Below are 27,626 nucleotides of genomic sequence, written 5' to 3'. Positions count from 1 at the left end.
TACAATTTTAAAAGTGTCTTGTTTAAACAAGCTCAACCTTAGGTCTATATTCCAAAGCATTCTTGAATCACCACCATTTATGTTTGAATAGTGCATTTTCATGTCTATGCGAAACAAACCGTGTGACAGGTAAGGGTTTAAAGCACTATATTAATCAAGCTGACTTGACTTCACAGGGTGGGAGAGACGAGGAGCGCTTCGGGAAGCCTTCAGACGGCGTGGAGATCCCAGCACGGGCCTGTGCCAGCGATATCATGCTCAAACTCCAGACAGCCACTGAAAGGTGACATTTAGCACAGCCTTTTTCTCTTCGGAACATTTTTGCACTCATGCAAATTAGAGAAGCATGTTAAATAGAGGTCCTGTGTTTGACTCTACAGCGGGAACGCGTCGAGGCCCGAGTCCATCGGCCACCCACCGCTCCACACGCAACTCCAGAAGTTCACCGTTTCTGCAGACAAGGTGCCCATTTATTGCTGAACCATTACACAATCCTTACACAATCATTTATGCTTCGAAAACACCAACTGTGTCCAATCGGACAGAACAGGGAAGCTCTTCCAGCCGACATCAGCAAACCTGCTTTTACTGCGGTTTAACTGAGAGTTTGGATTCCTCCTAAATAAACTCATGAAAGGTTGATGGATGGGTTTTTGCTAATTGGTTGAGGAATGTGTGTTTGTTTGACACCGGTGTCAGTCTCCGCGAGTGTGTGTGACTTCCAGGAATTGTTCTGGCTTGAAGACCCAGTCAGCGGGTTCTGAACCCAGTCTGGCACAAGTAGCCAGCGGTTCAGAGGTCAGCCAGGTCTAAATATGGATTTCTTCTCTCTTTCTGTTGGAAATATGTCTTCCTATTTTTCCATGCAATATGACACCTCGGTCCTGTCCCAAAAGCTAGTGAGCTATACCTAGAATACAGTATAGTAGGTGTGCTTCTGGTTTCATGGTGGATGAATCAAGCATGAAATTCATCCATATTAATGAACTAATAATATTAATTATAAATCAGACTGTTAAATAATATGAATGTTTTATATATTATAAAAAAAAACATTATTATACTGATAAATGTAATAAAAATCAATACAATAATCACATTTTATGTTTATCAATAATGATTAATAATGATAAGTTACTATTATTAAAATACCTAATTTAATGTTATTATTTTTATTCATATTAATTATAAATCAGACTTTTTAAAGTTAATTATATATATATATATATAGCATTTATTTTAAAGTAACAATATTATAACATTTATATTATACTGATAAATAAATAAATTAGAAATGTCACTTAGAAATAAGACTTAATTAAATAAATTATTTAATTCATAAATATAAATTATATTTGAATTATATTTATAGAAATTAAATTCATATTAATGTGAGTATATGTATTTTATATATATTATATACATATACACACATTAATATGAATTTAATGTAGCCTATATAGCATATATATATATATGTATGTATATGTATGTATGTATGTATGTATGTATATATAATAAAAAAATATTATTACATTTTTATTTTACTGATAAATATGATAAAAAATAAATATTATTAGCAACTGTAATAATTAAGTCATTAATCATAATGAAAATAAAGGAGAAAAATCATTTACAAATTGATAATTCATTTTAAAGTTAATTAAATTATTTAATTCTTATTAAAATTAAAATTATACTTAGTTTAATATTATTATTGTTATTATAATGATTATTAATTAGAATAAATTTAGTTTAGAAGAAATATCATTAGAATATCTTAAAGTACATTTAAAAATAGTTGTTCTAGTGGTAAATATAGGTTATTACACACATATTTGTGTGTGCTGTGTCTTATGATTATTAGAGTGTTGTGTTGTTAGCTTAGCAACATGCTAATGTCAAACTATTGGAATCATTGAGTCATTAAAGGACAAGTTCGGTATTTTACACTTAAAGCCCTGTTTACAGATCGTATCTGATGAAATAGAACGGTTAAGATTAAAATTTGGACACATGCTGCTGTCCCGAGAATTTTAGGTTTATTTTGCAATTGGCAAAGGTGCATTATCGCCACCAACTGGGCTGGAGTGTCTATTATTCAAGCTCTCAACGGAAGAATCACGGGTGTGACGCGTTTGGCAAAATAGGTCCACAAAAGCGAAATAAACCTAAAATTCTCGGGACAGGAGCATGTGTCCAAATTTTAATCTTAACCGTTCTATTTCATCAGATACGATCTGTAAACAGGGCTTTAAGTGTAAAATACAGAACTTGTCCTTTAAAGTTGTGTCTTCTGTTCACTTTATGTGAGGAAGACTGTATATAGGGAGTAGTGTTGTGTGTTCATGTTCTCTCTGTGTTCTCCACAGACTCTCTCCTGGCTCAAAGACAGCGTTGCGATGGCCACTCAAATGTGCAGTTTGGACGGACCGAACGGTTTCGACGCAGCCAAGAGACGTCAGGCTTCACTGGAACAAGAGATCCTGTCCAACAGAGCCAGAATAGAGCTGGTCAAGAAGGTGAGAGCAGCTGGCAGAGTGTGTGTGTGTGTGTTAGCGCTGATCATGGGCTGTTGGCCAATAGTGAAAATAATAGCTTTTATCGGCCAACACCGATTATCGGTATCGGTATCTACTTTTTTAATAGGGCTAGATTGACTATAGCATGAGGAGATGAGGGAGCACTATTAGAAAGAGTGTGTGTTTCCATCCAGGAGGGTCACAGTCTGGTGAGGGCTCAGCATCCGGGCAGCGTCAAGATCCAGGAGTTTCTGAGTCAGCTGGAGGTCCTGTGGGACGAGCTGAAGAGAAGACATGAGAGGAACGGACTGGTCCTGAAGGTCTCAGAGGAACTCAACTACAGGGTACACACATCTAGTGTTTCTTTGACACAGGCCTTCTGTTTTTGAATGAAAGTAGTAGTATGCACTATGTATTCTGAGCACAATATGACATTTATTTTGCTTAGCATGCAAGAAATGCCCAGATTTACTACACATTTGCCGAAATGCACAGTATGCATCTAGAGCGCATGGTGTGGAGTACTGTATCCCATAATGCAATGCATGCAACAACATTGAGAATCCATTTCCAGTGTGATGAAGGAAATATGATCCACATAAGGTCATGTGACAAAAATGTAACACTACTGTTTGAAATATTGATCATTTTGCATACTGTTTCTAAAAATAGTATATTTAATATATTTTATATTCGGTTCTGCATAAAGAAAATTAAGCCTATTTTTAATGCCATCAAGATTTTTTAAAACATTTAATCTTTCTCTCTATATATATGTGTGTATTTATTATTTAAATTATATATTTAATTTATGCTGATAAACTTAACAAATCTAAATAAAAAACAATTGTATTGCTATTATTGTCACAGTTAATATTGTAATATTTACTTTATTACAGTTATGATAATAACTCAAAAATAAAATGTTGAGATGCATTTACAATAATACGATTTTTTGTGGGAAAAAATGTCTTATTATCTTGAAAATAATGTCACAATGCAAAAGTTGTTTAAATATAATGCAAATAACATACAATATCAGGCAAATATTTATACATGCAAAAGTGTAGTGAAAAAGAAAGGGGCAAAAATGTAATAATAAAAAATAAAAAATTCAATAAAATAAAAAATAAGAAACACTAGGACATATTTGTATGATTTTAATCTTTTGGACTCATTATTTCATTGGAGTGCCATAAGATAATATATTCTACACACACAAACACAAATAAATTGTTAATAAAGAAAGTAACATGAAAGGGGCAAAACATTTAGTAAATAATAACATAATTAAATTAAAAACACAAGGACTATTTCATTGGACTGTCAAAAGATAAGATATCTTACACAAAAAAATGGTTAAAACAGAAGTATAAAAGGGGTAAAAATTATAAAATAATCAAAATTATATTAAAATCATGAGGACATATTTGTATCCTTTGTACTCATGATTTCATCTGATTCTCAAAGGATATTCTACACACACACACACACACACACACACACACACACACACACACACACACACACACACACACACACACACACACACACACACACACACACACACACAATATTTACACATAGCAGCTTTGTGTTTAATTGGTAATTGTATATAGTAATGTGAACTCATGCATTTTCTGTAAAGCTGCTTTGAGATGGTGTGTATTGTGAAAAGCGCTTTACAAATAAATGTGAATTGAATGAATTGTTGGTTGTGTTTTCCAGGTGGTGCGGATGCTGCAGGCGTTGGCCAGTCTGGAGGCCTGGTTAGAGGCGGTGGAGTTGTCCATTACACAGGCGTCTCTGGCTGGAGACCCCGAGTCTGTGAGCGTGGCAGAGCAGGAGAGCTGTCAGCTGGAGCAGGAGCTGGAGACCCGAGGACTGGAGCTACAGAACCTCAGACTGGAAGTAGATCATCTGAGCAAACAGAGACATCTCCACACTCAGCTGCTTCCAGCTCGACTGAAGGACGTGGAGGAGAAGTATGTGCTGTCAGTTCAGGATGCTTATAATGATGTCCATTCTGTCCATTTTATCATGAAATTCAAACAATAAATGGCATTAAATGTGACGTGACAGATCGCTGTAGTGCCTCAGTTCAAGCGGCAGCGCAAGTCTTTTCTTTCACTTTCATACAAGTTATATATCGAAAAACATGCATGAACGTCAGTATTTCTTCCAGGTTCAGCCGTGTGCAGATGGCGCTGACCCAGCAGAGCTCAGAGCTGAAGGACACGCGGATGCTCACCGAGTTCCTGGAGAAGGTGGAGCTTGAGGAAAGTCACTACAGCACTGTGGGACAGGTTAGAGTTTTTCCCAGTTCACTTACACTTGTGCAATTGGCAGATGCTATTATCCAAAGCGACTTATATTGAAAGGTGTACGTTTAATCAGTTCATGCATATCCTGGGAATCGAACCCATGACCTTGTCGTTGAATATAAATGTTGTAAAAATATATCGGCCACCATATCGGTATCGGCCGATAAATGTTTATCGGCTGATAAATGGCCGATATATTAAAGCCGATAAATAATGGATTATTTCCTCCAGCTGAGACACTTCAGATGTTCGCCATGATGGATTTGAATTGCTTGAAATATGATTGGAATGGCTTTAAAAGCAAGTCTGTCATATAGGCTACGTAAAATACGTTATACTACGTATAATTATCATTATAATTGTAATTAGGCTTATATAGAAAACTTGGCTTTAGATCAATCAGCCACTATATCGGTTATCGACTTTAAAATATAAAGAATTATCGGTTATCGGTATCGGCCAAAATGTGCCTATCGGTGCATAAATAATAATAATATTATAAATATAAGTATGTGATTAGAATGGCATGGTCGACCAATCAGAATCGAGTATTCCAGAGAGCCGCATAATAACGTGAGACTCATGTTAGTCGATTCTTTTGGTTTGATTTCCTAGCTGTTCTAGTCTTATTCTTTACTGTGCTGTTTTCCTGCAGCCGCTGTGCAGTGAACTGGACTCTGGACCGTCTCTTCTGGGTTTACAGGGGAACGAACATGATGACGAGCCCCTGATGGAAGCCATCGGAAACCCTGTGAAGGAACTCAGAGAAGCGGTGGAGATGCTCAACGATACGGCTCGAGAGCGGGGCCGTTCGCAGTCACATGACCAGAGCATCCAGGAACTGCTCACCAGGGTGTGTAGAATCGGAAATTAATTATATCAGATCAACTTTTAAGGCAGACCTGGCAAGGAAGCATAAGCGTTTGTTATTCCCGGTACTATTCATCTCCTCCTCGTTTCCCAGCATGCCATGGTGTGTGTGCGCGTGGAGCAGTGTGTGCAGCGCTGTGCTGAACTGGCCATAGATGTGCTGGAGATGGAGAGTGAGATGGCTGTGAGGTGTGAGCCGGATCGATGCGGTCTGGATGTCCTGCAGGAGTACCAGGACCAGCTGGAGGTACGGCGACTCTGAACATTGATGCAGGACTTACAGAGAAACATGTTGCAAAGCAAAAGAGTTTAGGGTGAATCTCACAAAACCTGTCGAGAACATGCCTTATGACAGATTAGCACATTTTTGCCTCATATTCTTTTTTCCTGTAATGCAAAAAAAAAAAAAAAAAAAATCTGCCACTAATTTATCATTTTTTACTTAAACCCAAAAATGTCGGTAACCAAACAGTTGATGGACCCCAATGACTTCCATAGTAGGAAAAAAAAATACTATGGAAGTCAATGGGGTCCATCAACTGTTTGGTTACCGACATTTTTCAAAATATCTTCTTTTGTGTTCAGCAGAAAAAAGAAATTCATACAGGTTTGAAACAACTTGAGGGTGAGATTTTTGGGTGAACTATCCCTTTAATGCAAAATAATACTATACAATTTTTTTTTTTTTTTTTTTTTTTAAGTCCCCCTAGAGTCAATAATTGTATCCCTTAAAACTCACCTTTGATCACCAAAATGACATTTGATGATATTTAAGCGTTTTTTCCTTAAAAAAATTATTCACGCCTTAAAATAGCTTGAATGTAACTCGACACCCTCGCCTCATTTAGTATACGCGGTTCTATGAATATGCAAATGAGCCCCGCCTCCACTCACTCACTCAGGTCAGAGATCCACTGGTTGACGATCACACGTTGATCTGATTGGTTACAAGGTAGTTTGTGACGTCAGAAACACCAGCGATTGTGTGTTTGAGACTGTCTTTGGTTCACTGCAGTTTTAAGGAGGAAATACTCAGCAATGCTGTCGACTTATGAATTTACACATAGTTTATCTTAAAGCATATTAACAATATAAAAAATTTGATTTTCACCACGGGGGGACTTTAATGAAAAAATACTTTTATACAGCAATTTTCTATTCTTTATTACTTAATTGTCATGAAAATAATAACAATAATCACAAATATATTTTACATGTATTATTATTATTATCACAATGGAAATTAGTTTAAATTATTTTATTATGTGAGACAAACGAGACTATGGGGTGATATGAACCATGAAACCTGCATAGAGTTGTAGGGAAATGGTTAATAATATAGTTTAGTGTCATCATGCACAAATATTTAGTTCGACCAGTCAAAATGGAGTATTCTAGAGAGCTGCATAATCATGTCAGACTTATGGTAGTCTAGTCTTGTTGTTTGATTTCAACTAATTATTATAATATTTTTTTTTTTTTTTTATATTTATACAATTATAAAATTAAAATATTGATAATAAAAATATTCACAACTAATAATAATAAAAAAAATAATATTTTTATTGGTTATATGAATTATATTAACTTTACATTAAGCTTCTGCTAAATGATTAAATGTAAATGTATTATTATTATTACATCACAATGAATTATTTTTTTCTAAAAATAGAGCTGTTTTATTCCTGCATATTTTTGTGGTGAAATATGACCTGAATATGATCACCTTTTTGTGGGGCTGTTTATTTTTCAACAAAAGCCATTCCAGACAGCAACCAAGTGTTTTTGCAAAACCATAACACTTACTAGCGAACGTGCTCTTGAGAACAGGAAGCATCTTGTTTGCCGGGACTCGGTGACCTCGCAGGGTGTTGATCTGATGGAAATGGCTTTCTCTCTTTTGTTTTAGCACATTGTTTCTAGAATCTAGTTTCCTGTTGTGGTTGAAGTTTGACATGCACTGAGGCTCAGCCAGACCCTTGTTTCGTTCAATAGATGTTAATAAAGTCAGTGAAGCCCACACATGACTTAATTATCCACACAGGACTCCATTGTGTGAGAGTTTCTTGGCATTTATGATGTGCATTTGTACGTGTCGGTGGATTTATTTGTGACTGCAGCATTGTGCATTGTGAGGTGCTTTTCAATGCAACCTCAATAGCGTGCATAGCACAAACACACACATCTGTGTGGAAACCCCAAAGCGCAAGAAATGACCTAATGGCTCATACTAAAATAGTTTGACGCTCATGCATAAGGCATCTGACAATCTCTGTTTTGCAGGCGCAGATCTGAAACACTGAACGGCTTGATTCTTATTAAGCCTTTAACACTGTTAATTACATTCAGAAACACTGTCAGGGATGCCAGCGTTGCATATGTAAAGCATATGGTTCCTTTTAGGGTTTATACTGCCAAAATAGCACAGGTTGAATACCATTCTGAACTCACACACACGGGTGTCTTTTCTGTCTCCAGGCTGAATACGGGATCTTAAAGGAGGAGGTCGAGGCCATGAAGAGTCTGGCGAGCCGTTTGTCAGATGTTTGTCCAGAGAGGATGAACGCTGTAGGATCTGAGATTCAGACCAGTCTGCATTCCTGGGAAGAGCTCGGCAAGAGTGTGTCTGAAAACAAGGAGAGACTCCTGCAGTTTGGGCACCTGCGCCATTTCTTCAGGAACTACCTGGCTATGATGTAAGGAAATGATGAAACTATTAAATAAGGCCTTCTTTTATCTCACATTCTGTTAAAACTAAAGGATTTACCCTCACAGGAACATGTCCAGGTCATAACTCACCCCAGAATCACCATCCATCAAGACCAGTCTGTGTAAATGCATCTAAATGCCACTTCAGATGCAACTTCTAAAAAAATTAAATTAAATGCTGTGGCCACATTGTAGTCTTAAGTTTATTTGTAATAAATTCTATGTTGAATCCAAATATTTCTTTATAAAGCTACTTTTTGTAATGTCTATCTCATCTAATACAATAATTACTTTAAATGATCTTTGGGCTGTAGTTTCTCAGACAAAATTAAGGAGTGATTAATTAATCAGTGCATTATGTAATTAATTAGGTTAAAAAAATGGCTTGACAGCCCTAGTATTTAATATGCATAATTTTAGTATAAAAAAAAAAAAAAAAAGTCCTAAAAATAAATGCAACACATAATTTTTTATTTCTTTGTTTTGATTTTGGGGTGAAATGTGGCCTGGACATGTTTTTGAGTGATTCGCCAGGAATGTTCTCTAAGTTTATTTGCAGAGCTTGTTTTATTAAAATGTTTTATTTATTAATGGGAAATGCCTGTTCACATTGTGTTCTCTTCATCTCTTCAAGGTCTGGTAAGCATCATCTTGAGCTGTGTGTATTGGCCTGAAGCTCTTGTGTTCATCCCACTGCTGTTCATCTTCTCTCCCACAGCTCTTGGACAGAAGACACCCGCTCCTGCATTTTCTCAGAAAGCGCTCTGCGTCAGAGCCGAGAGAACCAGGAGCCTCTGGTCGAGGTTCTGGATCGGCAGATTGAACAGAAGTTTGAGGAGTTTGATCAGCTCACCGTGGCTGGAGAAAAACTCTTTGGCGATGAGCATCACCTTAACAAAATGGTATGAGTTTGATTTGTATAAATAAAAGAGATAACACACATAAAGTTTTTTTAAAGAGGTTGTATTATACCGTTTTTTGGGCTATACTTGATAAGTTTTCATGCTTAAATGATAAAAAAAAACCATTATTTTTCCTATATTCTCCATTGTTGCGGCTCCTCTCTTCCCAGTCTGTCAGTAACGCTCTGTTTAGTTCCTGTCTCTATGAAGCCCCTCCTTCTGAAAAGCACACTGTGCTCTGATTGGTCGGCTGGATCAGTGTGTTGTGATTGGTCGAGCGCTTCGAGTGTGTTTGGGAAATGTCCCGCCCCTTACCATAACTGCCAGTTTAACACACTACTAACTAACTCAACCAGGCCCCGCCCCTTTATTCTGCGTATGAATTATTTAAATGAGGAATATTGTGACGTGTTGATTCCCAGAAGAAACTCAAGACTACAATGGAGGCGTTTCAGGGAGTTCAGAAACACTGACACTGATATAGAGAAGAACTCCCGCTGGAGGAAACCTTTATCAAGCTCAAACAGCAACATCACACACTAAAGAAAGATGAACGTGTAAAAAAAAGCATAAATCCTCTTTAATATCGATTTCAGTTGCTTTGCCCAATTTATAGCTCTACTCTTACTGTTTGACAACTAATTTACCTCATGTCTCCTATGAGAGTACAACCAGTAAAAGCTTCCTCTAGGATGACAGAAACAAGAATGATCGAATGTTTTTTCCATTGCTCTCTTTGTCTTGTGATCAGATCAGAGAGCGGATGGAGGAGCTGAGGAGCATGCTGGGATGGATCCTGGTCCACTGGAGGGCTCAGAAGGATCAGCTGTTGAGCAGACAGAAGGTTGAAGAGCCTCAGACAGATGCCATTTACTCTGAAGCCACGGTCTGCACCTCGCAAACACAGGTAGATCCCATTAATGATGGTGCTTCATTATCATACAAATCTACTTAAAGAGGGCACATAACACACACACAGTTTCTGCCAATCTCATGTTAATCTTGAGTACCTATAGAGTAGTATTGCATCCTTCATATTTCTGAAGAGTCTTTAGTTTGATCAGATTTAGACAGATATGCTGTACTGATAACAGCCGAGCTCCTGGAGGCGTGCCGTGGGCGGAGCTAAAGAGTCACGCACAATACATCATCGCATTATCCCTAGATAACGTTTGATTCTCTATACGTTCGTGTTGTTTACAGTATATGCACTGACGTGCCGATTGCCAGCAAAACACGGACATTTTATGTTATTTACCGCCTGCAGTCCCGACTCATGACCGGGATATTTTAGCACTGGGACCGCTCCATCTTTCACCGAAATGCCGGGAACAAAAATAACAGTTTGGAGTTTTGGTTCCTTGCCACTGTCGCCTTTTACGCCTTTTTTACGCCTTTTTTACGCCTTTGGCTTTTGGCTTTTTTTACGCCTTCGGCCTTACGCTATTGGCTTTTGGCTTGCCTAGTTGGGGACATTTAACTTAATAATCAACAATATTATTGATCTGCCTGCATTGACACCATTATATGAGAACTGAACTGAGCTCTACGATGACATCACGGTTTTGGAGTGGCTATATATATATAAATGAACTAAATTAATCACTTTTTTACAACAAGAATTAAACACCACTGAACTTACTTAAGCTGGACTGTGACGCTATTTTCTTCTGGAAACAAACTTTGTTGCATTATTTTCCTATTATCTCTGTAAAGCTGCTTTGAAACAATCTGTATTGTAAAAAGCGCTATATAAATAAAGGTGACTTGACTTGACTTGTCAAAAAAACACACACTTGCACAACTCTGTTGCTGCCCCGGAAAAATGAATTGCATCCACTGTTCCCCTAACACTGGGTTCTTTGGGAAGCTGAACAAGGTTATCTTTTCCTCACAACCAAGAACACAAAATGACAGCGCTGCCGACGTTGCTCTTGCTCTCGCTCTGGTTGATGTGTGTGTGCGCGCTCTTCCGAGAGAAGTGCCCATATAAGGAATTCTGCCCTTTATGATGTCATACAGGGCCATACTCAAAAAAAACCTGTTTTTGGCACAGAAATACTCTGTCAAAACTCAATTTTTAAAACTTTGGCCATGCATGAGAATCCAATAACTCAGAATGCATGAAATAGCATTAGACATTCCCTTAACTGGTCCCAAAATAAGATTTGTTTTATTATTTATTTATTTAGTTAGTTTGTGAAATGTGATCTGGCAAATCCTTGACAGTCAGTTTTCATTAGATCGACCCGAAAAATGCAGTCTCCTCATTAAGCATGCGAATTCTGCCTTCCTTCAGGTGGAAACCTCAACCGAAGTCTCCCAGAACAGAATAGAAAGCCTCACAAGTCTCATTGGTGACATGGAGGATAGTTTGCAGCACAATTATGGATATGAGGTGATGAAGAGTGTCAGTCCTAAAGGAAGCGATGACAGCAGTCATTTAGAGAGTCCGGATTCCCCGTACCTGTTTCTGGAGGAACCCAGTCCCACTGCTGTAGGAGGAACCGTCAACCTCATCCTCAGCTTCAGCAACTCTGGAGACACACAGATCCAGGTACAGGCACCTGGCAGGGAAAGCGGCGTGCCGGGGTCCGAGCCTGTGCACAGGGTGAGAATAATGCAAACACCACAAACATGCAATCACCCCACTGTCGATGACACAATGCTCTAGTTTGTGTTCTCTATTAAGGTCCTTACACACCGAGTCCGAAATTTTCGCACGTTAAAAGATTTATTGTGTCAATGACGTTTACACACTGCCTCCGAAACTTTCATCCGTCACAAAAAAAATCAGATCGGGTTCGATTTTCTGCGTTTTCCGCATCCGTAGCAATAATTTTGAAAGGTGTTTTGACAATTCAGAGTCAAAGAATGACAAATAAAAATTGAAATGAAAATGTCTGACTCTCTTAAATTAAGTTTCTTAAATTTTGATGCTCTGTATATTAACACTCCTGATTTTTCATTATTTGTAACTACCCCTGCCAAACAGTTATTTCATTATATCATAATATCACATTGTTTTGTTTTGATATTGGGGAAGAGGAATTTTTGTAATATTTTTTTTTACAATGTTAGACATAGTTCTGATCTAATGTTGACCTCATTTCAAAAGCAAGATATATATGATAATACCAGTAACAACAATGTCAAACATAGGCCTACTTGTGCTATAGTGGTACACATGACTGAATAAGCATGAAATATTTACATTTTATTTATTGTGTTTACCCCTGATTGTGCCAGACATTTTTCTCTAAGTTCTTCTCAAATTTTTCTCCAAGAGAGTAAGAAATTACTCTCTTCTCTTTCCTCATCGACATCCTTCTCTATTTGATTTTCTTGTACGTTCTCCTTCAGCCTGCTGAGTCTCACTCTTCTTCCTGTAAAAGCTTTTGGAAGCGCTGCCAGGGGCTTTTTGGTAGTTTAAAGCAAAAGCAAAAGATTTATCGACACAGTGCAGAAGAGGTAAATACAGTTGGTCGGTGGCCCTGCATGAGAAAACAAAAACATGGTTTGTTTGTGTGCATGAGGACTGTAGTGTGATGGACTGACTAACACCATGACCTTCAGAAGAGAAATCATCTCATCGTATCATTTAAAAAAAGACGCATTGCAGTACATCTCAAAATCGTAGTATAATAGTACGCTATTCTGAAAAAGAGCCACTGGCTTGATCAATTGTTTGTTTGGTGGTTGGAAACGCAACAATAAGCCAAAGAGACTTTGGAAGACGAGTCGCTATGGTTAAGGGGAGATTGCAAACGGGTATAGGCAGGTAATGAAAAAATTACTGAGGAAATTGCCACTTCCACTGCCAGTAGATAGGAAGCATTAGAAACCAAGGCAAGAAACTCTTCCAAGACACACATAAAGCCTCATTTCAGACATTCGGGTTGTTTACAAAACTGTCTTTGGGAAAGTTTTGAAAGTAATTGCAACAAAAATAAAAGTGTGTGTTTCTTGGAACGGTTACAGGGACTTCAAAATATAGTAGCATATAGTAGCCTTACATGGATTTGCAGTATCCTAATTTTATTATGGCATTAGGGTCTGTGAAGTGTAGACTTCAGTCAGTGGTAGAAGTTATTTTGGAAATGTTGTCCATTGCTGTATGTTTATAGCGCTCAGATTTTTTTTAAAACATCATGAGGATTAGGGCTTGTGTGAAGTTGTCTAGCTGCTGTCATGGCATCTAATTTTAGATGCATTTTGATATCTGTGAGCAGGATTTATTTATTTGGTGTCCTCTGAGCTTTTCAGCACATGCAGAGCTGCTTGATGACACTGTGAGACTCAATACATATGTTTCAATGAGTCAAAAATGATGATTGAAACATGCATGCACTGAGTCTCTTACAGTGTCGTGCATAAGACATCTGTAAATTAAAAGTGCAGTAAGCGATTTCTGAGAAACGGTGTTGAGAGCGGATCGGATCGATCACCAAAACACACTTGTAGCCAATCAGCAGTAAGGGGCGTGTCCACTCATTAGGGGGGAGGTGCCTGTGTTGCATAAGGTGCTTCTCAATACTCAAATTGATGCTTCCTCGTTTCCTCGCTCTTCCGTCCTCCAGCCCGTGACCTGGAAATCGATCGAACTCAGCCATCAGCTAAGACATGAGAAAAGAAAACAAGGAAAGGGAGCGAGGATGCACAAATAAGAAATGAGAAGCACCCATAGGGCTCTATTTTAACGATCTAAGCGCATGGTCTAAAGCGCAGGGCGCAAGTTGACTTAGGGCGTGTCCGAATCAGCTTTTGCTAGTTTAATGACGGGAAAAATGGTCGGCGCTCCAGGCGCATGGTCTAAAAGGGTTGTCCCTATTCTCTAAATGAGTAATGGGTGTGTTTTGGGATTTACGTGAGTTAAACCAATCAGAGTCTCATCTCCCATTCCCTTTAAAAGGCAGTTGCACTCGCGCCATGACGGATTTACAATACGGAATTTGATAGTGGAAAGACCGAACTATCGCAAACGGATCTGCTTGTGCACGAGGTAAAAGTGCGCAAGCAGACCAACTACGGGACAAGGCGGATTCACCATATCTTTGAGTACACAATAATAATCTTTTACATTGTATTCCTTTTATTTTAAATATTTGGGATGTTTGTGTGCTGCTGTGCGTCCCTGTTTGTTTAATAAGCAGAGTGTACGCGCGTTGTGGACCCGCCTATAGGCGCACATTACTAACGCGCTCTTTAAATAAGAAAAAATATAGCCTATATATATTGCGCCATTGACTTTAGACCAGGTTTCAGTTGGTCAATGGCGCAGTTTATTTCAGTTCCTCAAAATAGCAACGCGCCAACAATGCGCCAGAACACACCTCGTTTTCAGACCAGCCGCCCATGGGCGCACAAATGGGCGCAAATGCATTTGCTATTTAAACAACTTGGCGCAGGACGTGAAAATGATAACTGCGTCGGGCTGAAACTAGCAAAAAACACTTGCGTCGCTCTTGGCGCTGCATTGCGCCGGGTGTAAGATAGGGCCCATAGTTTGTTTGTGAATTTGGGGGCGGAGCTATAAAGATGGGGCGTGTTTCTTTTGGTGATTTCAAATATGAACCGCATTTCTCAGAAATCACTTACTGCATCTTTAAGACCAGACATATACTCTAAAATGAGTGTTTCAAGTTTTCGGAACTTATACAGTAACTTGAGGAACAGAGCAAAAATTCATTCAAATTCAATTGTCTTCATTCTCTTTAAACTGTTGCTCCATCATGACAAAAGAGTCTGAAACCAACAGAGGCCAGGGGCTTTTATTAGATCTAAAGATATGCTGCAAATCGGTTGTTTAATCAGATATGCATGTACGGAGAGAGACGGAGGAAGCAGATGATAAGAGAGGTGATTAGATGCATGAAGTGGAGTTTTTCACTCTTACATAAGCTATCTTTAAGCCTGATGACAGCAGCGCTGTGCTGAGATGTGACCTCACCCTTCACTTCCCATGATCGCTGAGTTTTGAAATGGCTCCCAGCAGGAGTGGGGGGTGCTGGAGAAATTTGTTGTGAACTTTCTAGAAGGCCCTCCTGACTGGCCTGTGTGATTTATGGTCTGGGGCTGCCAGAGAAGCACAAGATTAGTCACGGGGTGAAAGGTCAAGCCATTACAGCTGTGTATGACGACATGTTTAACAGCATATGATTCTTATTAAAACCCAAAGTAAAAAAAAACTAAGTGTGCTTGTGTAGTCATGCTAGTGTTCTTTTGTGTGTGTTCATGTTGTTCTCATGTAAATCTAATGGAGTGTGTGCTTCTGTGAGCCAGACACTCACAGAAGTGCTGTGTATTCAGATACTAAAACACTTATGTACACAAATGATTATACAAATTATTATTTTTGTGCATCAGTGTTTGAATTATGAATTGCATTGGCCATAAAAGGTTTTTGGACACCTAAGCCACACTTAAATATGAATGTCATTGCATAAGATGATAAAATATCAAACCAAGTTACATTTATTATAAAGATAACACAAGGTCCAAAATGAAAACACGTTGTGGTTGTGAAACATGAGTGAATGTTGATAGTTAATGTGATAAGCTGCACCTGTATGAACTCGACGATAACCGATTTCATACATGCATGAAAAATGACCTAGAGACCAGCAACAGTTTGTATATGCCACTTCATAACTTTTATGCAATGCAACGATATTCATGCATTTTTTTTATATGTGACCTAACTGTCCAAATGATTTTTGGACCATTGCACATCAGATAATTAGCATGATGTATCTTAAAAGGGTGAACTTTGTATTGAAGCGTGACACTTATGCATGCTAAACACTTCATGCATGGGAGAACAAAGTGATAAAATAACACTCTAAAGCAATCTTTTCCTTTCGTTTTAGGTAAGTACTTACTTGCATGTTATGGAAAACAACATGGCAGTAGCCCCAGTGTATGAGAGTATGACGCTACCCAGAGACAAAGCCCGGTGGCCCTCATCCTCCTCTCCCAGAACATCCCTGTATGCTTTCTCCTCCCCTTGCACCTCTCCGCACCTCTCGACCTCCACAGAAGACACCCTTCAACAGGCCAACAACAACCCCTCTGTTCACCTCTTGCCAAAGAACGGAAACATCTCAATCTTCAGCAGCCTGAAGAGAAAGAGCAAGAAGGGGAAGAAGGAGAAAGATGACCGTGGACACACCATTAAGAAAATCATGGGAGAAGAGGTGTCAGAAGAGGCTGGTTTGCCACCTGTACATGAACCAGTCATATATGATACGCACACTTGGCCCCTGAAGGAAAGGAAGAAGCGAAAAAATGCAAGAAAACCAAACAGCGATGAGACTCAGGTCTTGGACTACATGAAGAATCCTTTGGTGAAAGACATAGATGCAGAATGTTCTGGAGAGGTTGGATCTTCAGTTCATCACACCTTAGAGGTTGCCACCCACGGACATGTGAAGAACCACTGCAGATTTCTGTCCTTGGGCTCGGTGTTGAGCTTCGACCTGCCCAAGGATATGAGCCTTATCCCTAGCATTCAAGATGTCATTACAATTGGCCCTCCCGAGCAAAAGAAGACAGACTCTCAACACCAGGACTCTCAGGTTGATCGTCCAACACCTCTGAGCACCTTTAAAACCGCCCGCTCACCTCCAACGCAAAAAGAAGAGTCCAAACTAACTTCTCCAGGTGAAGTAATCCTTAAGATTGATTGTAAAGACTCCAAAAAGATTGACATTATTTCATTTACTGAAGATGAATTTCCTCCTCCACCTTCTCCAGTCATTGAACACATCTCATTTGAGGAGAATCACCCCTCATTACTCCAACAGAAACACCTGTCTGGGAAAAGTACAATGCCCAAAGAAGAGGTGGATAGTTGGGACACAATGGGAACTAAACTTGACAACAAAGAAAACCACTATGTAAGTCCTCCAGAAGATGCAAGCCAAGGCATTGCCAGTCACAGCTCAACTACAGCAGAGATTCATGTATGTCCTAGCATCCATACCTTGGTTCACAATCTTAATGGACACATCTTCAATAGGCCAACAAAGACCTCAAGCACTCAACAGTTGAGTCCAAGCCATGCATCTCAGGTGGTGTTGAACTTCAGAGCCAATGGAAGAGAGGACTCAGTGGACTCTGGTCACTCCAGCTCGGGAAGTTTCAAGTTGTGTTCAGAGGGTTTGTACGTAGACTCCTCAGAGTGTCCAGTTCCCAAGAGGACCATTGGGAAGGTACAATCCCTGGATGCAGGAGTCTCCAACAGGAACTTAGAGTTCTCCAAAGACAAAAGCCTTACTTTATCAATTGACGTTGAGGATCCAATTCATCCTGACCACCAACAGTTTGAGCTGGAAGAGGAGGAGCTGGAGGACATCTGGAACCACACCAACAGCTACCGACAGAGTCTAAACTCTGATATCATGTATAACGGCTACCAGGCTTTGACAGCCACCTCTTCTCCAGACCAGCACAGGGAACCCTCGACCAAAGAACAAGCAGGACTCTTCAGAAAGTTGGTCACAGCCTCCGCACCCAACCTTCTTGTGGCGGAGTTTCGACTGCCACCATCTATCCAGTCTATGGTGGGTTGTGGGAAGCGGCAGAACTCAGTGGAAGAGTGGAAAATTCTGGATAAAGGGGACAGAAGGTCTTGGGCTGCATTCACTCAACGGGAACAGGTTTACAAACAGGTGGCCATTAATGAAACCGCTTCAGATCCGGTGAAACTACCTGAAATAGAGGACCAGCAAAAGTATATCTACCATTATAGAGAGGAGGAGGAGGAGGAGGAAGAGGAGGAGGAGGAGAAGGAAACAGGGTTTATGAAGGTGAGGTCTACAAGTTGGCAATTAATCCTGTCAAACCCTGTCGTTTAGGAAGTTAGAGGTGTCCAGTCCTGCTTCTGGAGGGCCAATGTCCTGCAGAGGTTAGCTCCAACCCCAATTAAACGCATCTGAACTGAGGAAATCTAGATTTACTTGGAACCTCAGGGCAAGTGTTGGAGCTAAACTCTGCTGGATGTTGACCCTCCAGAATTGGACACCTCTGGGTTAAGTAGTTGAGCTGTTGACTTGTGCTGCCTTCACAACATGTCAGAAGGATTTTTATGAGATGAGTATTGTAATCAACAGCGGGAGGCTTAGGGCTTTCATTAAGGCCAAAAAATACTACTTCATTTGGCTGGTTTATGAGGTGACAGGTTACATTTCCCATCATTCAATGTAATAAATAACATGTATAATAAAATGCTCTTAATTTTGTTGCTTTTGCACTGAAAGACTAAAGTAGGATCTTCCCAGGAGGATTGAGTTTTTTTCTTTTTTCAAAATCTTGTGGCCAGCACATTTCATATCATTATCCCCATTGTTGTTGTAGTTATTATTAGTGCCGTTTAATCTGTTTTTGCCACAGTACTTAATGCAATGATATATGTCCTCCTCTCTCCACAGGACCAGTCCATGAGCCTCCTGTCTGTTCATATGGGATTGGATGGCACCAAAGACTCTGATATCCAGGTACACAGAAGTTAAATTGCAGACCATACCAGAAGTTTACATGATATTTACTTACAAGTCTGCTTTAAAGTTCTTCGGAATATTGAGAAATAAAAGACATTAATGTATTGTGAAATAATGGTTGTTAATTCTGAACTTTGACCGATCTTTTTCAGAGTGCAAGAGAAGAACTGGAACTGCCGTCTATGGAAGGAACACTGGAGAGGAAACACAAACTACAACTTGGTGGAAAGAAGGTAAATATCACAATTACAGATATTTTCTTCACACAGACCAAGACAAATGGGCATTTTGTGTCACAGGCCTCATGCTTTTACCTGTGGTTTAGGTTATTTTGGTGCATTTTTCGTTGGTCTTTATGTAACCAATAAGCAAAATGTGCTATTTCAGGCACCATGCAGGGCGTGGAACTCCTATCATGCTGTGCTGTACAAACAAACAATATGTTTCTATCAGGACAGGAAAGATGCACTCAAGGTAAGCTTGAAGACTTCATGATCTGGCTTTGCAAAACCTTTTGTTTCTTTAATGCAAAAAGATATCATTAGTTATATTTAGGGATTCACCATATATCGGCCACCATATCGGTATCGGCCGATATATGTCATTTTTAATGTAATCGTTATCGGCCCAATATGAAAATTAGGCTGATATACTAAAGCCGATAAATAATGGATTATTTCCTTCAGCTGAGACACTTCACACTGTTCACATGATGGTTTTTAATTGCTTGAAATATAAAAGAAAAGGAAAATATAGTTAAGTGCAACATGTGCTGTCATATGGCTACATGACATAATGAGATTATTATAATTGTGTGTTTGGGAAATGTATTTTAATGGTGAGACTTTTGTTTTTGAAATCAGGCTCTCAAAAATTATATACAGTTTTGGATTTAGATTTATCGGCCAATATATCGGTTATTGGCTTTCAATTAAAGGTACAATATGTAAGAATTTTGCATTAAAATATCCCAAAATCTCAAGGCCAGTGTTATATATTTTGTTAAGTTGATTACTTACAATATCCCAAATGTTTCCAACTATTTTTAAATCGTGAGAAAATTGCGATTTTAACCAAGGAAACGGGGCGTTAGAGCAGGGGGGAGCTGGGAGTCGCCAGTCAATTGCGTCATATCCGCGTCACCCTCGGTTTCCGCTCGTACTGCGTGGAGTCCTGGACAAATGCGGAAGTTGTAGTTGTAGCGTCTATCAAGCTACAAACGTTAGCTTGTTTCTTGCAGTCGTTATGGGACACAATTATTCTTTACCGATTGCTGCTGGTTCTGTCGACAAAGCATGCTTAATTTTATATTTTCCAAATGTAGCATTCGGTAATAGTTATGTTTATGTAAGGAAAGTATTATTGCTTTAGATTTGTGTTTAGTTTATTGACATTGTTTATCACGTCTGGTGTTTATGGCCATGTAAATAAACATAGCATGTGTTATACATAAAGATGAATCAGTATTTTGGCAAATGATGTGGGCATGTTCGAATGTACTTTTACAACAATTGTTTAGAACATGTAGAACTGCGCAGCGTTATCACAACAATGAATTCAACAAATACAGTAACATCTATGAAGTATTAAACCTTACTTTTCTTGCGGTTAATTCATTTTAATGAAATAAAAGTGTGATGAGGTTTAAGAGTCAGGAAGGAAGAAGACGCGTCGTCGTGACTGGGACTCGTACTTTATTAAAATAAAGCAAAACAAACAAAAGCCGCGCACAACGCGCATTCACTGTGGCAACCGCGACGGCACAAAACAGTTCAAAAATGAGAGCTTGGATCCACCGGTTTTCTTCCTGTGCGTCCAATTTTCTCTCCAGTCTCTCTCTCGTTCCAGCGCGGCTTATAAGCGGTCTCTCCACGCCGATCACTGCAATAAGACACAGGTGCATTTGCACTTGACCTACTTGCTCGTCTCTTTTCTCTCCCATCACAGACCGTGCTGAACCACGCCCCCCTCGCCACAAAAAGCATGTCATTAAACGCAACATTTATAAAAATAGAACTTAGCCTCATCCATGAACATGATTTTTCGATTCCCGTCTGACTGATTTACATCCACGGTGGAGTTTAAAACGACAGTTCCCATCATTCCACGCTCCTTCACATCGTCATCAAGCTACGCCGTTGTTGTTGTTTGGAATGTAGCGCCCTCTAGCGGCAAAAATTCTTGCATATTGTACCTTTAAAGAAGTATCGGTTATCGGTATCGGCCAAAATGTTCATATCGGTGCATCCCTAGTTAAATTGCAAGGTTGAATTGTGATTTGAATTACATTTAATGTCAGCTGTAAAGCAGCTTAGGATATGAGTTCACCAAAACGAGTCTATATTTGTACCCTATAGAGCTGTGTGACGAGCCTTCCTCTGAACCTGATTGGAGCGGTGTGTGAACCGTCACCGGAGTACACCAAAAAACCCAACTGCTTTCGCTTGAGGTAAATGATGGACAACTAAAGATTTGTTTTAGTTACAGATGGGAAGTAGTTTGAATCGCTTCACTTGTTTTACCATTTTCTCTCAGATTGCGCGATGGATCTGAGTATCTCCTCAGTGCCTCCTCACGATTTATGATGAAGAAATGGATCCTTAGAATCCAAGCACACACTGGTATTATACCATTTACCATCTATCTGTCTTTAAGAGTCTGTTTTTACAGTCATATTCAAATGAGATCCTCTCTCTCTCTCTACAGGATCCAGTGATTCTGTAGTGAATAGATCGAAGTGTCATGGGTCTTCAGCTTCAGCGACGCTCTCTAGACATTCTCCTCCTATCTCAGACTGTCAGTATGGAGATAAATGTCGCTGCTCCGTGAGAAATTATGTCACCACCACGGTTTTAGCACAGAGTCAGCCCGCCTCAGGCCGAACCAAAGAGATCATAGTGCACACCAGTGACGCTCTGCAGATCCACCAAACACATCAGGATCTGTTGCTCCCCTCGTTCACAGATGCAGGTCATTCTGGTGAGAAACTGTGTATCTATCTATCTATCTATCTATCTATCTATCTATCTATCTATCTATCTATCTATCTATCTATCTATCTATCTATCTATCTATCTATCTATCTATCCATCCATACATCTTTCCATCATACATCTATCCATCCATCTATACATTTATCCATCCATCCATCCATCAATACATACATACATCTATCATCCATCCATCTATACATCCATCCATCCATCCATCCATCCATCTATACATCCATCCATCCATCTATCTATATATATATATATCTATACATATATATATGTAGATATAGCCATTTAAGTTGACTTGAAATGCTGCTGTTCATTACCATTATATTATAAATTATTTATTTTTTGTTTGTTTATAAATTAAGTTTATAGTTGTATTTCATAAACCCTCATTGTTATTGTTCCAGAAAAATGTCTCCAATTGTATTATAAAATGTATCATTTATAATAAATGTGTATAAATTTAGATATTTGATCCATAAATAGCTTCAAAGTAGTTCGTTTAAAAAAAAATCATTTTCTTAATCAGTATTTTGCCTTGTTGTAGAATACATTTTTAAAATAAATATCTAATTAAATATCTAATTTATCTTAAGTATGCTAGTATAATGTATTTAAAAGCATACATGAGCTAAATTTAGCTTTTAGTTTGACAGTAGCTTCCTCAACACTGGCCACTAATGCAAGTAATAAATAAATAATATGTAAGACAAATGTTTTGGACATCCAAAAGAGGGCAGTAGAGGCCTCTGCTGAACATGAGCCGAGCTTCACGCAGACATTATGAGGCATGGTCACATCTGTTTGCTGTCAGCGCATTTCTATTTCTGGAGAAGCACTTCTATTCAGCGCTCTGGATTTTGTCATTTCCAACTTGGTCACATTATTTCTCACCTCAAGTACTTTGTTACTCAATTACACTGTCTGCGCTTGTCCTGTAGAGGTTGAATGATTCATGTTCTGCTTTTTCTCTCTGTAGAGGATGAGTTTGAGTCTCATGGCGAGTCTCTGAGACAGAAGTTGTCCTCTATGTCCACCATTCAGGGCTGGACCAGTGAGAAGAGACGCTCACACTCCTTTACCTCAGGTACAGCCACTGCACTCACAACATCTGCCATGTGAACAGGTCATTCTTATGAAACGGTGCTATATAATGGTGCACAGTTGTGTCCAAAAGTGATGTCCGGCCTAGGAAAATTTACATCTTCACCCTTTATTCAAATATTATCAAAAATGTGTTAAATAAGCATATTGCATAGTTGTGCGCTTGGAGTCAATTGTTTTATTTGTGATAATGACGCAATGAAAAACATGCTAATTGTGCTGATATCATTTTTGGCTAGGCTGTCATAGAAATTATGAACACATGCAAAAACAAGACAGAACCAGCAAAATATGAATAACTAATTATGTTGTCAATGCGAGCGTTCTGTTTATCTATGCTTTTTTTTTTTTGCATAGTAAAATAAAACCTGTAGCTGTAATTTGCCTTTTTTTTGCCAAATAATTTTGTCAGATAAATACCTTAATCAAGTATAGTCTTTTGTACTTCCCTCATATGTAAAATATTTAAAAATAAAAAATATTTCCCTTGTATTTTGATGGTTTAATCGAACTTGTAGGGTCATTAAAAACAAATATCCCCTCCGGACGTCGCTTTTTGCCACTTCTGTATATTCACATTATTAATGCATATGACAGATGCTTTTATCCAAACGACATGCATTGCATTCAAGGTATACATTTAATCAGTTCATGCATTCTAGGAACAGAAACCATGACCTACTCTTGGCTACAGGAAAGCTATACATTGACTACAACATAATCAGTTATTAATGTTTATTTTGTTGGCTCTCTCTTGTTTTTGCATTTGTTCATAATTTCTGTGTATGACAGCCTGACCAAAAATTTGGCATGTTTCATTGCGTTATCGTCACAAATAAAACAACTGACTTTTTACTCATATTTAAATCAAGCGTGAAGATGTCAATTTATCTAGGCTTGACATCATGCATTGTAGTCTATAAACACTGATATCTCTGTCCACAGCCACGTATCAGAGGATAAAGCCTGTAGCGCCCCCTTCAGGCAAAGGCCAGGACAGCAGCTCCAGCTACTCTGTGACTTTATTCATCGGAGATCGAGAGAAGCCGTCGGTCTGTCGAAGCACAGCGATGGCGGAGGAGTCCCTCTCCGATCTGCCCATGAGGAGCTACATGAGCCTCCCGCGGCCGCCGAACAAATCCGTCTTCAGGAAGTTCTTTGGGAAAAAGGAGTGACTGACACTTTCTGTGACAAAGACCCTGACTGACATGTGCAGGACACAAGTTAAACGCTTCTGAAAAACTTTTTTCTTACAACTTATTTATGGATTTGATGGCGAGAATCATTTTTTTTGGTTCATCTTGTATGGTTGTTTAATATTCATTCCTTCAAACGTTTTGATATCGGGTTTGTTTAGCCTAAAATGAAATATACTCACCCTCATGTTGTTCAAAACCAATATGACCCCTTCTTTCATGGAACATTATATTTACATTTATGCATTTAGCAGAATGCATTTTATCCAAAGAGGAACAAAAGCAATTTGTCACAGAGCCAATGATATTCATAATATACAATGCCAGGTTTATTAGGTTCAAACAAGCTAGAAAAGAGGAGAAAATGCAGAGAAGACAACCCTGGAATAACAGTTCATCATTTGTGATGACAGAAAGCACCACATAAGTATCATGACAGTTGTGCATATGACTTGTCCACTATATTTCAATTGCTCTCAAGTCATAAAACAGCTTTGTGTGAGAAACAGAATCTTCCCTTGGTGCGTTTTTTGTCATTTTTGGAGCTTGACTGACCCCTTTCGTTATGTAAAAAGGGTATCCAGTCCTTCTGGAGGGCCACGATCCTGCAGAATTTAGCTTCAACCTGTGTGGATATTTTTAGTAATCCCAAACGCCTTCATTACCTGGGTCAGGTGTGTTTAATTAAGGTTGGAGCAAAACTCTGCAGGAAAGTGTCCCTCTGGAAGAAGGACTGGATGAGGAGAGTGAGATATTTGAGTTTGCAACATCCAAAGGGTGAGTTGAGTTTCATTTCTGGATGAATAATTTTTTCTCATGCTAAAAGTCCCTTGTTTGCCATTGTTGTTTTAAATGTGCATTAATGAGTGAAGTTTGCTGTGGATACGGTGACAGCTGCCATAATGAATCTACTGATACGAGACTGTTGATATGTAAAGTGTTCAGTGTTTCCACCATATTCCAGTTGAGGTGGTCTGATGTGTTTTCAGTTCATGTATGTTCTTTTGGCCTGGATTGCAATAATCTGTCCAGTCATTGTTTATTTTTTATTAGGTTTTGGCACATATTACTTGTCAGCTTGTCATGTTTTTCTGTGTTGGTTTGAGTTCTGTGTGGTCTTCCAGGGTTAGTTCACCCAAAAATGAAAATTCTGTCATTTATTCATTATTTTGGCAAACTATCCCTTTAACACGTGTGTTTCCAAACTAAACATTTGATTTACACTTATTCTAGTGTTGCTTTCGGTATTTAAACTAATGCATTGTGCCATGTGCATTTTAGAAGGAGGTTTTTATGGGAATAAGTATTGTTACGGTCTGGGTTAACTGTATCACATGATGCTTATTGTTTTGATATTGGTGGCCTGGGTGTTTATGACCAATTGTACACACATTTAAACATGTAATGCATTATTTTAGACTTTTCACAGTGGAAAACATTTTAGGACTATGCTAATACGTTCAGTTTGTAAAAAACAAACAAACAAAAAAACGAAGAAGAAAAAAGTTGCTGAATTGTGCCTTAAAAAGAAAATAAGGTCATTACAGCAGTTTAAACGACTTTTGCATTATGGTATTTTGTGGTTAAAGATGTGGCAAAACAGAAACTGCACTGGTGATCATTTTATTGAGTGAAATACATGCATAAACCACCATAAACCATGCAATTAGGAGTGTCTAAAACTAATGAATTAGAAAAAAATTAAAAAGTAAATATTGTTAAAGTATAGCTCAGTTTTGTCTCTATAGCTTGGCATCATCTTGCTTTTATATCCTATGTAATTTCATGAATGTGTTTTATAGACGGACCGAGCGACGTAAACAAACAGCCTATTACAGTTCCTCCTGAACCAAAACATCCAGCTTCTGCTGCGCTCTCGCCATGTCATAACCGTAATTACGAGATGGCAACCTGTGACGTTCTACCCGGAGCTGTTCACGTCCTCAGACTCGGATTTATGCATTTCTATATCAACACTATCAACAATGGAATTAATCTGCAGCAGTCAGGTGGTACAAGAGCTCTGCTAGTTGTTTACGTTCATTATTATTGTAATTTGATGTGCTTTGAGACATGAGGTAATTTAACGCCGTCTCTCGTGACGATTTGAAGACTCTGGAATAACTGGAAGCGGATGACACCGGAAGCCAGACACGTTAAATTTACAAATTCACTCTTATGTGAAAAGTAAGGGGGTTAGACTTTATTCAGAGCAGCGCCATGACAGGTGTGAAGTGAAAGCGAGACTGTGAGGGATAGACTTACCGTGTTTTCAATGGCATCCGCTGTAAAAAGTTGTTTAAAGCTTTTTGGAGTTTTTTTTTGTGTACTGAAACTTCTTGGAAATATATGTTTGCAGTGTTTCATCAGCAGAACAATCCAAAAACACATTAAATAAAAGTACAGCCCACTGTAGAGATGTATGTCTATCCCTCACAGCCTCGCTTTCATTCCCGTTAAAAAATCAAAGATGGCGCTGACGTGAATGAGGTCTTTTGCTAGCTGCTTGGAAATTGCCTACCTTTAACTGGTTTTAAAGGGGCCCTATTATGCCCTTTTATGGAGTCTTGATTTTGTTTTTGGGGTGTACTAGAATATGTCTTCATGCTTGATTGTAAAAAAATATTTTTTTATTACATTATTACAGCTCCTCTCTCCCCAGTCTGGCTTGAACATGCCGGTTTCCAATGAAGCCCCTTCTTCCGAAATACGAAATGTGCTGTGATTGGTTAGCTGACCCAGTGTGTTGTGATTGGCAGTGCTTAGGGTGTGTTTGGGAAATGCCCCGCCCATCCATAACTGAGTTCTTCTCTAGTGTAATTTCAAACCAGTTCGAGCTCGATTCAGACCCTGACAATGTTAATGAACGAGGATTGTGCTGAACAGATTTCAGACTTTGCAAGCACGGATTTCACAGGACGTTTCAGAGTGGTATGTTTTTTTGGAATTTTAGATACGATGTTATCCACCATTTAATTGTGATATTGTTGGAAAACTAAGGTAATACAAACAGTAATCGGTCACAAAACCATGGTTAATTTGGTTGACGGTGGACAGTCTTACAAAAGCGAGAGCTTAAAGAAACAGAAAACAAGCTGTTCTCCATAAAATGTGCAGCGCACAGATAAACGTTTGGGTTTTAATGTTCAGGGACAGTGTTTAAAATAAATTTTAACCACTCTAAGTTCCTCAGCCTTAGGAAGGTCAAACAAACGAGTTTTGGCAGCTCAACCAGGCCTCATCCCCTTTTTTTGCGTATTCCATAGGTGGGAATTATTTAAATGAGGACCACTGTGACTTCATTAGATCCGGAAAAATCACATTGTAGTCCAAACGACCTTGCAGATCTTTTTTATGTTTAAACAGCAACACACACTAACTAAAGTTGAAAAGGTGGAAACGCATAATAATTGGATTCCTTTAAAGGTTTTATCACAGTGAATATCTCCGTATACTAACTAACAGACAGGAGAAATGATAACCGTATATGGGTATAACAG

General features: G+C 38.8%; 1 protein-coding gene across 3 annotated transcripts in view; it reads left to right on the top strand.

Annotated features, from left to right (window-relative positions):
- The window catches only part of mymx (myomixer), a 52,354-nt gene extending 26,502 nt beyond the window's left edge, over positions 1-25,852 (top strand). For 2 of the 3 annotated variants that reach the window (XM_082153251.1, XM_082153250.1), the window contains exons 12-32: positions 177-283; positions 381-462; positions 2,373-2,522; positions 2,717-2,866; positions 4,251-4,507; positions 4,708-4,828; positions 5,502-5,699; positions 5,811-5,963; positions 8,195-8,412; positions 9,144-9,327; positions 10,079-10,234; positions 11,627-11,938; positions 16,197-18,137; positions 18,759-18,824; positions 18,980-19,060; positions 19,215-19,301; positions 21,185-21,276; positions 21,363-21,448; positions 21,534-21,806; positions 22,806-22,913; positions 23,876-25,852. In XM_082153251.1, coding sequence (XP_082009377.1) covers positions 177-283; positions 381-462; positions 2,373-2,522; positions 2,717-2,866; positions 4,251-4,507; positions 4,708-4,828; positions 5,502-5,699; positions 5,811-5,963; positions 8,195-8,412; positions 9,144-9,327; positions 10,079-10,234; positions 11,627-11,938; positions 16,197-18,137; positions 18,759-18,824; positions 18,980-19,060; positions 19,215-19,301; positions 21,185-21,276; positions 21,363-21,448; positions 21,534-21,806; positions 22,806-22,913; positions 23,876-24,105 — 5,052 coding nt within the window. In that variant the 3' untranslated portion in view covers positions 24,106-25,852. The remainder of the gene's footprint in view (positions 1-176; positions 284-380; positions 463-2,372; positions 2,523-2,716; positions 2,867-4,250; positions 4,508-4,707; positions 4,829-5,501; positions 5,700-5,810; positions 5,964-8,194; positions 8,413-9,143; positions 9,328-10,078; positions 10,235-11,626; positions 11,939-16,196; positions 18,138-18,758; positions 18,825-18,979; positions 19,061-19,214; positions 19,302-21,184; positions 21,277-21,362; positions 21,449-21,533; positions 21,807-22,805; positions 22,914-23,875) is intronic. The other variant, XM_082153252.1, reaches the window with a different exon arrangement.
- Positions 25,853-27,626: the final 1,774 nt, after the last annotated feature.

The sequence above is a fragment of the Leuciscus leuciscus genome (genome assembly GCF_965113295.1).
Source record: "Leuciscus leuciscus genome assembly, chromosome: 22".
Taxonomy (NCBI): Eukaryota; Metazoa; Chordata; class Actinopteri; order Cypriniformes; family Leuciscidae; genus Leuciscus; species Leuciscus leuciscus.
This window is presented reverse-complemented; position numbering and strand designations above follow the sequence as displayed.